The following is an 11,151-nucleotide window of genomic DNA, read 5'->3' as shown; positions in this document are numbered from 1 at the left end:
CACACCATGGATCTCCAGGATGGGTCCAAAGCTTTATTCAGGGATCACATAGTTACGGAGCCATGTAGGACCCCTTCATCAGGCATGTGACACCCCACCCCCAAATCACCCACCCACCCATCCTTTCCGCCACCTTCCGAGCTCTCCTGTTCCACTGGGGAGCCTGGGATTAAAGCCAGCATTTCTGTCGGCTTACCATAGAGGTAACTGAGGACTGGAACTCCACCCCCCAGCCCCCCCCCCCCCCCCCCCCAATCATCTCTATGGTCTAAAACCAGAAGCAACAGGTATTTAGTCAGTTCTGGTTGCGGTCTGACCTAAACAGGCAAGTGAAAGCATCTGTACAAACTGATGTTGGTTTGATCTGATGCTTTTAAGAGCAGAGAAGAGATCTGGAGTCTAATAGACCCCAGATGATTCAGAAAAGAGTACCTGTCACCAGGGCAGAAACTGGAGGGGGACAGAGGGGGGCCATGTGCCCCGGTGCCGCATTGAGAGGGGTGCTGCCGCTGACAGGAGTAGTGAGAGCCGCATCACTACTATCAGCTTAGCACTGAGAGCGAGGAGGAGAGAGCCAGAGGTAGTGAAGTCTCTCTTCTCTCTCTCTCTGTCTGTGTCTCTCTCTGTCTCTCTCTGTCTCTCTCTGTCTCTCTCTGTCTCTCTCTGTCTCTCTCTGTCTCTCTCTGTCTCTCTCTGTCTCTCTCTCTCTCTCTCTCTCTCTCTCTCTCTTCCCCCCCCCCCCGCCAGTGCAGCGTTCTTGTTACTAAAGCACGAGGAAAGCCGCACCTGATCACAAGCGCGTCCCCCAAGTGAAAAACTCTAGCTCCGCCCTCTGCCTGTTACTGCCCATGTTCTCACAAGTGATGTTTGCCATCCCTTGCTATGGGCATGAAGTTGATATAAGAATAAAGTATTAAAAAAATTAAAGCTCCCCCCCCCCTGAGGTATTGCTGCAAACGTTAGAGCGAGAGCAATAATTCTATTGCTAAGACCCCCTCTGTAACTCTAAACTGGTAACCTGTAAAGGCTTTTAAAGCGTCGCCTATGGAGATTTTTAAGTACCGTAGTTTTGTCGCCATTCTACGAACGTGCGCAATTTTAAAGCGTGATATAGATTAGGTATCCCGTTTCCTCAGCATAACATCTTTTATAGATTTTATCAAAACGTGCACCGTTTTTATTCGCTTGGGCCTCTGCTTCAAAAATAAATTATATATATATATATATATATATATATATATATATATATTAATATAATTTTTTTTTTTTGTGGGGTTCTAAGTAATATTTTTAGCAAAAAAATTATTTTTGAAGAAATACATTTTATATTTATTTTTTTGTTATATGTAGGAGAGAAATGTCAGAATTTGTCCTGGGGGGGTTAAGTAGTTAATGACTATCACAGAGAGCGTTAGACAATCAAGTTTAAGAAATACATCTGGTAACATTCGATGTAACGAATTTAAATGATAAACAAAGATGATGGAATTCACCTTCCAATATTATACGGTGTAGTGAGTGGAATTTGGTTGCAGTCTAAATCCTCCTCCTCCTTCCTCCTGCTGTATAGTGATCTGATTTCACAAGTGCTTATTGCTTCTCATTAGGAAAGGAGCAAAGTTTATCTCTTCTCTTTCTCCACCAAATCCTTTTGCAAGTCTTGGAGGGGAAATGTTACACAACATGGTGTATTGTTTTTCATGGACTTTGTACATGTACTGGGACTGATCTCTGCAGTAGTTTGTGTCTCTGATGTCCCACACCCCCTCCTTAGTGTTGTCACCAAGTCTTCTAATGTGTATGGTACATCAAGACTAGGACAGTATAAAAGGGGACAAATGAGCATTGTGTCAAAAACTTGACTCTTGCAGCCTGCCAAGAAGGAAGGGCGAAACGCGTTGGTACACTGCCACCACATCGGGGTCATAATGATGCTTTTTTTTTTTTTTTTTTTTTTTTTAAGGCCATGTAGCTAGTAGATGCCATTTAAGTATTTCTGAACAACACCCCCGCCCCGCCCCCTCGGCATTCAACATGCAATTAAACATTTTTAAATCCAATTGTTTCATTTTCTACCAATGCCTCCTTTTGAGACTCTGTGACATCATCACTGGGGTCTGTCTGCTGCCCTTTTTGCTCCATAGTAAAATTGAGTTTGGCGGGAGGGACCAGCAGGCTCCTGTTAATATCACAGCACCCTACTTCGAGCATTATATGAAAGAACACCTCCCTAGCATCCCTTTAGATGGATGTGCATAATCCTTCCTGCTGGCCACTGGGTGTTGCAGACTTTTTTTTTTTTTTTTTTAGCTGTGTAATCTGCTGAGTGGCAGCTTTTATTACACTTCAATACAGTCTCCAATTTAGACTGCAGCTCAACTGCCTGTTTTTATCACCCCCCCCCCCCCCCTAAACTGCCCATAAAGATCCATATTGTTGTAGATCCGGGGTCGGCAACCTCGGGCCCTCCAGCTGTAGTGAAACCACAAGTCCCAGGAGACCTTGCAAGACCCTGACCCAATCACAGGCATGACTCCTAGAGGCAGAGGCATGATGGGATTTGTAGTTTTGACCACAGCTGGAGGGCCGGGGTTGCCTAACCCCCCCCCCCCTGTTTGTAGATCCTTGTAATAAAACGGAAGTATCAGTCGGCCTCCAATAGACGTGGGTGAGAAAAGCACCAATCCTCTTCATTGTGCGGCAATATTAATTGTCTAAGCTGCACTTTGACCACGCATGGCATGCACATAAATCTATTCACCACGGGACTATGATTTTTTTTTTTTTAATTTATATGAGCAGATGACTGGGGGGGGAACGATTTGTAGCCAACTTTCAGGGGTTAATGATTATGCCATAGAGAACACGAGACTCTTAAGGGTTCTGAATAGGTGATTATTGCTCAGGAGACCTCGGGTGGAGGGGGCCAGGGTGGGGGCGGGGGTGGAGGGGGCTGAGGGGGGGTAGAGCTAGATGGGCAGATCAGACAGGCTGGCACTGGTGTTGGGTCATGCCATGCCAGGGAGCGCCATGGATTTTTTTTTTTACTGTTGGCAGGCAGCATAATGCCACGGATGAGAGGAGAGGACGAGTGTATTCAGCACAAAGTAAATACATCCGCCCAGAGAGTGTTCACAGGGTTGTTCTTATACAATGCAGACAGATCCGCTGCCCCCCCCCTCCCCTCCCCCCCTCCAGGGGTTCTCTGGTTGGCACTCTGCAGTGTGTTGGTCATGTGCTGCCTGGGGAGGGGGGCGCACAGCGTGTGACCTGCGGTTATCTCTCCAATATGCTGATAAAAAGCAGAACTTCATCTAGCGGAGGAAGCTATAATAAAACGATCTTCCCTTAGAGACCGTCCAGAGGCTGATTTCATCGCTGTGCATTGTGCAGTGCTTTGCAGGGGGAGGCTGCGTCACTCCGATGCTGCCGGCAATACTTCCAAGATTTCACACCTGAATTTCCCTTCAGTCTTGCACGTTTTGTGCCGGCTCTTCTCCTCCCTGGACTGAAACGGCTTCCTCTAGTTTCACCGCACACTGTGAGCTTCTCACAATGTGCATTAGAAGCTGCAGCAAGTCAGAGCTTAGGGCAAGGGAGGAGGGGGGGGGGGAACCAGGGAAGGCAAAATATAAGCAGATTGAACTTCAGCAAATGCATAAGGGCCACAGTCACACAAAAAATGCACTGATAATGAATGTTGCTGTAAATTTTTCAGTGACCAACCAGCATGTGTATCATTGGTGCTCAACCTGCGGCCCATCGTGCCTCTGCCTTTGGGGAGTCATGCTTGTAATGGTCAATATGGCAATGCCCCCTGGGACTTGTAGTTCCGCAGCAGCTGGAGAGTCACAGGTTGAGCACCCATGATGTGTATATTGCAAATTCAAAAACACCCGACCCTCAACCTATACACCCACCGCCCACTTTATTAGGTCCTCAATGCTAGTAGTGGGTTGGACCCCCTTTATTAGGTCCTCCTCGCTAGTAGCGGGTTGGACCCCCTTTATTAGGTCCTCCTCGCTAGTAGCGGGTTGGACCCCCTTTATTAGGTCCTCCTCGCTAGTAGCGGGTTGGACCCCCTTTATTATATCCAGCTTGCTAGAAGCGGGTTAGACCCCCTTTATTAGGTCCTCCTCGCTAGTAGCTGGTTGGACCCCCTTTATTAGGACCACCTTGCTAGAAGCGGGTTGGACCCCCTTTATTAGGACCACCTTGCTAGAAGCGGGTTGGACCCCCTTTATTAGGTCCACCTTGCTTGAAGCGGGTTGGACCCCCTTTATTAGGTCCACCTTGCTAGTAGTGGGTTGGACCCGCTTTTATTAGGTCCCCCTTGTTAGCCCCGGGTTGGACCCCCTTTATTAGTTCCCCCTTGCTAGTAGCGGGTTGGACCCCCTTTATTATATCCATCTTGCTAGTAGCGGGTTGGACCCCCATTATTAGGTCCCCCTTGTTAGCCCCGGGTTGGACCCCCTTTATTAGTTCCCCCTTGCTAGTAGCGGGTTGGACCCCCATTATTAGGTCCCCCTTGCTAGTAGCGGGTTGGACCCCCTTTATTAGGTCCCCTTTGCTAGTAGCGGGTTGGACCCCCTTTATTAGGTCCCCTTTGCTAGTAGTGGGTTGGACCCCCTTTTATTAGGTCCCCTTTGCTAGTAGCGGGTTGGACCCCCTTTATTAGGTCCCCTTTGCTAGTAGCGGGTTGGACCCCCTTTATTAGGTCCCCTTTGCTAGTAGCGGGTTGGACCCCCTTTATTAGGTCCCCTTTGCTAGTAGTGGGTTGGACCCCCTTTATTAGGTCCCCTTTGCTAGTAGCGGGTTGGACCCCCTTTATTAGGTCCCCTTTGCTAGTAGCGGGTTGGACCCCCTTTATTAGGTCCCCTTTGCTAGTAGCGGGTTGGACCCCCTTTATTAGGTCCCCTTTGCTAGTAGCGGGTTGGACCCCCTTTATTAGGTCCCCTTTGCTAGTAGCGGGTTGGACCCCCTTTATTAGGTCCCCTTTGCTAGTAGTGGGTTGGACCCCCTTTTGCCTTCATTCTTGGTGGCGTAGATACAACAAGGTGTTGGAAACGTTCCTTAGAGATTTTGCTCCATAGTGATATGATAACATCACACATCACCAGGCAACGTTTTTCCAATCTTCTATTGTCCAATGTTGGTGATCCTGTGCCAATTGTAGCCTTAGGTTTCCTGTTCTTAGCTGACAGGAGTGGCACCCGGTGTGGTCTTCTGCTACTGTAGCCCATCTGCTTCAAGGTTCGATGTGTTGTGGGTTCAGAGATGGTATTCTGCATACCTTGGATGTAAGGAGAGGTTATTTGAGTTGCTGTTGCCTTTCTATCATCTGGAAACAGTCTGCCCATTCTCCTCTGACATCAACCAGGCATTTTCCTCCACACAACTGCCGCTCACTGGATATTTTCTATTTTTCCCGCCATTCTCTGTAATCCCGAGAGATGGTTGTGTGTGAAAATCCCAGAAATACTCAGACCAGCCCGTCTACCACCAACAGCCATGCCACGTTCAAGGTCAATTATATCCCCTTTCTTCCCCATTCTGATGCTCAGTTTGAACTTCAGCAAGTCGTCTTCGCCACGTCCTATTGAGTTGCTGCCATGGGATTGGCTCATTAGCAATTTGTGTTACCAAGCAATAGAACAGGTGTACCTAATAAAGTGGCCAGTGAGTGTATATGTAATAAAGAACACTTTCAATGCCTTGTAGTGCACTAGGAAAAGAAGCCCGGGACGGTTTTTGCAAAGATTAGGTGGCCATTTTAAACGAAAGGGCAACATCACACTCATTGACTGTGTTTGAAAATGTGCACATAGGTGTAAATAGGCCTTTAATTTGTTGGTCTGATTTCTTTGTTAAAGAGCAATTCTTTAAATATTGATGCAATATATAAATGCTACATTTTCTACAAAGTGTATATATTGTGTTCTGTGTCCCCTGTATTCTGTCCTCTGGCCAGTAGAGAGTCTTCTGTGTGTCCCCTGTATTCTGTCCCCCTAACAGTAGAGGGCGCTCTGTGTCCTGTATTCTGTCCTCTAACCAGTAGAGGGCGCTCTGTGTGTCCTGTATTCTGTCCTCTAACCAGTAGAGGGCGCTCTGTGTGTCCTGTATTCTGTCCTCTAACCAGTAGAGGAAGCTCTGTGTGTCCTGTATTCTGTCCTCTAACCAGTAGAGGGTGCTCTGTGTGTCCTGTATTCTGTCCTCTAACCAGTAGAGGGAGCTCTGTGTGTCCTGTATTCTGTCCTCTAACCAGTAGAGGGCGCTCTGTGTGTCCTGTATTCTGTCCTCTAACCAGTAGAGGGCGCTCTGTGTGTCCTGTATTCTGTCCTCTAACCAGTAGAGGGCGCTCTGTGTGTCCTGTATTCTGTCCTCTAACCAGTAGAGGGCGCTCTGTGTGTCCTGTATTCTGTCCTCTAACCAGTAGAGGGCGCTCTGTGTGTCCTGTATTCTGTCCTCTAACCAGTAGAGGGCGCTCTGTGTGTCCTGTATTCTGTCCTCTCACCAGTAGAGGGCGCTCTGTGTGTCCTGTATTCTGTCCTCTAACCAGTAGAGGGCGCTCTGTGTGTCCTGTATTCTGTCCTCTAACCAGTAGAGGGCGCTCTGTGTGTCCTGTATTCTGTCCTCTCACCAGTAGAGGGCGCTCTGTGTGTCCTGTATTCTGTCCTCTAATCAGTAGAGGGCGCTCTGTGTGTCCTGTATTCTGTCCTCTAACCAGTAGAGGGCGCTCTGTGTGTCCTGTATCCTGTCCTGTAACCAGTAGAGGGCGCTCTGTGTGTCCTGTATTCTGTCCGCTAACAAGTAGAGGGCTCACTGTGTCCCCTGTATTCTGTCCTCCAACCAGTAGAGGGCGCTCTGTGTGTCCTGTATTCTGTCCTCTAACCAGTAGAGGGAGCTCTGTGTGTCCTATATTCTGTCCTCTAACCAGTAGAGGGCGCTCTGTGTGTCCTGTATTCTGTCCTCTAACCAGTAGAGGGCGCTCTGTGTGTTCTGTATTCTGTCCCCCTAACCCGTAGAGGGCACTCTGTGTGTCCTGCATTCTGTCCCTCTAACCCGTAGAGGGCGCTCTGTGTGTAGAGGTCGACCGATATATCGGCCGATATTTGGTGTTTTTTTTCTTTTTTTAATCGGCATCGGCTGATTGTGCTGATAAAAAAGGCCGATATAACTCAGCGCGACTTGTAAATGACTTCTGAAGTCAATACAAGTTGCCTGTATTCTTCTGTGAAGCACTTCTCTCCCCTCTCTGGGCAGCCATATCTGATAAAAAGAACCTGAATTGATACAATGTTTACACTTCTGAATGAGCTGAACTCCGTGTGTAGAAGTTCTCAGTTTAACCATTTAAAGACTAAATCTTTTCTGACATTTGTTGCTTACAAGTAAAAATCCTGTATTTTTTGCTAGAAAATCACTTAGAACCCCCAAACATTATATATTTTTTTTTTTAGCAGAGACCCTAGGGAATAAAATAGCGGTTGTTGCAATATTTTATGTCACACGGTATTTGCGCAGCGGTCTTTCAAACGCAATTTAAAAAAAAAAAAAATACACTAATAAATTAAAAAAAAAAACTAAGCAGTAAAGTTAGCCCATTTTTTTCGTCCAAAAGTTTTGATTACCTGTTTTTGTGTATTTATTTTTAAGATATAGTTTTTTTTTATATATTTTTTTTAATCTAAATTATACATACAAGTGAACTGATTGGAGGTTTGTTTAATAAATGTTTAAATGTAAAAAATTTTCTGTATCACTTTAGGTTGCTTTCACACTGCAGCGGGCATGCGTTGACGGTAAAACGCTGCTAGTTTTAGCGGCGCTTTACCGTCATTTTAGCGGCGCTATTCGGCTGCTAGCGGGGAGCTTATAACCCAGCTAGCAGCCGAGGAAGGTGTTAAATGCGCCCCTGAAGCACCGCTGCCGAAACGCTTTGCAGGCGCTTTGGCAGCGGTGCGCATTCATTTCAATGGGCAGGAGTGGTGGTATGCACCGCTCCAAAGATGCTGCTTGCAGGACTTTAACATCCTGCCAGCGCATCGCCTCAGTGTGAAAGTACTCGGGCTTTCACACTGAGACTGCAGGGGAGCCGTTTTACAGGCACTTTACAGGCGCTATTTTTAGCCCAAAAGCGCCTGAAAAACGCCCCAGTGTGAAAGGGGTCTAACTGTTAAATTTGATGAGATGAAGGGAAAAAAAAAATCGGCCTAATATATCGGCCCAAAAAAATCGGCATCACATATCGGCCATCGGCCACCGAGATTTCTAAATATCGGCATCGGCCAGAGAAAAACCCATATCGGTCGACCTCTATCTGTGTGTCCTTTAGCCTGTCCCCCCTAACCAGTAGAGGGCGCTCTGTGTGTCCTGTATTCTGTCCTCTAACCAGTAGAGGGCGCTCTGTGTGTCCTGTATTCTGTCCTCTAACCAGTAGAGGGCGCTCTGTGTGTCCTGTATTCTGTCCCCATACCAGTAGAGGGCGCTCTGTGTGTCCTGTATTCTGTCCTCTAACCAGTAGAGGGCGCTCTGTGTGTCCTGTATTCTGTCCTCTAACCAGTAGAGGGCGCTCTGTGTGTCCTGTATTCTGTCCTCTAATCAGTAGAGGGCGCTCTGTGTGTCCTGTATTCTGTCCTCTAACCAGTAGAGGGCGCTCTGTGTGTCCTGTATTCTGTCCTCTAACCAGTAGAGGGTGCTCTGTGTCCCCTGTATTCTGTCCTCTAACCAGTAGAGGGCGCTCTGTGTGTCCTGTATTCTGTCCTCTAACCAGTAGAGGGCGCTCTGTGTGTCCTGTATTCTGTCCTCTAACCAGTAGAGGGCGCTCTGTGTGTCCTGTATTCTGTCCTCTAACCAGTAGAGGGCGCTCTGTGTGTCCTGTATTCTGTCCTCTAACCAGTAGAGGGCGCTCTGTGTGTCCTGTATTCTGTCCTCTAATCAGTAGAGGGCGCTCTGTGTGTCCTGTATTCTTTCCTCAAACCAGTAGAGGGAGCTCTGTGTGGCCTGTATTCTGTCCTCTAACCAGTAGAGGGCGCTCTGTGTGTCCTGTATTCTGTCCCCATACCAGTAGAGGGCGCTCTGTGTGTCCTGTATTCTGTCCTCTAACCAGTAGAGGGTGCTCTGTGTCCCCTGTATTCTGTCCTCTAACCAGTAGAGGGCGCTCTGTGTGTCCTGTATTCTGTCCTCTAACCAGTAGAGGGCGCTCTGTGTGTCCTGTATTCTGTCCTCTAACCAGTAGAGGGCGCTCTGTGTGTCCTGTATTCTGTCCTCTAACCAGTAGAGGGCGCTCTGTGTCCTGTATTCTGTCCTCTAACCAGTAGAGGGCGCTCTGTGTATCCTGTATTCTGTCCTCTAACCTGTCCTCTAACCAGTAGAGGGCGCTCTGTGTGTCCTGTATTCTGTCCTCTAACCAGTAGAGGGCGCTCTGTGTGTCCTGTATTCTGTCCTCTAACCAGTAGAGGGCGCTCTGTGTGTCCTGTATTCTGTCCTCTAACCAGTAGAGGGCGCTCTGTGTCCTGTATTCTGTCCTCTAACCAGTAGAGGGCGCTCTGTGTATCCTGTATTCTGTCCTCTAACCTGTCCTCTAACCAGTAGAGGGCGCTCTGTGTGTCCTGTATTCTGTCCTCTAACCAGTAGAGGGCGCTCTGTGTGTCCTGTATTCTATCCCCCCTAACCAGTAGAGGGTGCTCTGTGTGTCCTGTATTCTGTCCTCTAACCAGTAGAGGGCGCTCTGTGTGTCCTGTATTCTATCCCCCCTAACCAGTAGAGGGTGCTCTGTGTGTCCTGTATTCTGTCCTCTAACCAGTAGAGGGTGCTCTGTGTGTCCTGTATTCTGTCCTCTAACCAGTAGAGGGTGCTCTGTGTGTCCTGTATTCTGTCCTCTAACCAGTAGAGGGCGCTCTGTGTGTCCTGTATTCTATCCCCCCTAACCAGTAGAGGGTGCTCTGTGTGTCCTGTATTCTGTCCTCTAACCAGTAGAGGGCGCTCTGTGTGTCCTGTATTCTATCCCCCCTAACCAGTAGAGGGTGCTCTGTGTGTCCTGTATTCTGTCCTCTAACCAGTAGAGGGTGCTCTGTGTGTCCTGTATTCTGTCCTCTAACCAGTAGAGGGTGCTCTGTGTGTCCTGTATTCTGTCCTCTAACCAGTAGAGGGCGCTCTGTGTGTCCTGTATTCTATCCCCCCTAACCAGTAGAGGGTGCTCTGTGTGTCCTGTATTCTGTCCTCTAACCAGTAGAGGGCGCTCTGTGTGTCCTGTATTCTATCCCCCCTAACCAGTAGAGGGTGCTCTGTGTGTCCTGTATTCTGTCCTCTAACCAGTAGAGGGTGCTCTGTGTGTCCTGTATTCTGTCCTCTAACCAGTAGAGGGTGCTCTGTGTGTCCTGTATTCTGTCCTCTAACCAGTAGAGGGCGCTCTGTGTGTCCTGTATTCTATCCCCCCTAACCAGTAGAGGGTGCTCTGTGTGTCCTGTATTCTGTCCTCTAACCAGTAGAGGGCGCTCTGTGTGTCCTGTATTCTATCCCCCCTAACCAGTAGAGGGTGCTCTGTGTGTCCTGTATCCTGTCCTCTAACCAGTAGAGGGTGCTCTGTGTCCCCTGTATTCTGTCCTCTAACCAGTAGAGGGCGCTCTGTGTGTGTCCAGTATATTTGTCATCTATCTAGTAGAGGGCGCTCTGTGTGGTTCCTGTATTCTGTCCTCTGGTCAGTAGAGGGCGCTGGTGTTTTACTCATGTTATTTCCTCCATCTTTGTGCCATGCAGGGAGCAGTCCATGTCCACGGTGGGGTTCTGTGTGGTCAGCACTCAGAAGAGGGGTTACCCGCTGGAAGATGCCACTCATATTGCCTTGCGTGAGTCTCCTTCACTCTGCTGAATCCTGGGTTATACCATTTCATATCCCCTCTCCATTGTACTGGTGTTCAGGAGGACCTCTACTCCGATCATAAGATGAAGCTTTGTGTAAAGTCTTTCAGGAGATGGAGAAATGAAGCAAAAAAAGGAAACATTGTTACCAATCAAAATTCAGACAAAACTTTTGTTATTCGTAAATTCGCATTTATCTGAATTTTTGAATCGTAACAAATTTTAATCTGAAATAAATTCTTACTAAACGAATTATCCCAATTCAAACATGAAGTTGAATTTGAAATGGAA

General features: G+C 47.8%; 1 protein-coding gene across 1 annotated transcript in view; it reads left to right on the top strand.

Annotated features, from left to right (window-relative positions):
• Positions 1 to 11,151, top strand: part of GDAP2 (ganglioside induced differentiation associated protein 2) — a 79,866-nt gene that overhangs the window by 21,413 nt on the left and 47,302 nt on the right. The window contains 1 exon segment of the mRNA XM_073614563.1: positions 10,759 to 10,847. Within this exon segment, the coding sequence (XP_073470664.1) occupies positions 10,759 to 10,847 (89 nt within the window).

Source organism: Aquarana catesbeiana, linkage group LG02, assembly GCF_042186555.1.
Source record: "Aquarana catesbeiana isolate 2022-GZ linkage group LG02, ASM4218655v1, whole genome shotgun sequence".
In the NCBI taxonomy this organism is placed as follows: domain Eukaryota; kingdom Metazoa; phylum Chordata; class Amphibia; order Anura; family Ranidae; genus Aquarana; species Aquarana catesbeiana.
The sequence above is the reverse complement of the archived record's forward strand: the minus strand, read 5'-3'. Positions and strand labels throughout refer to the sequence as shown.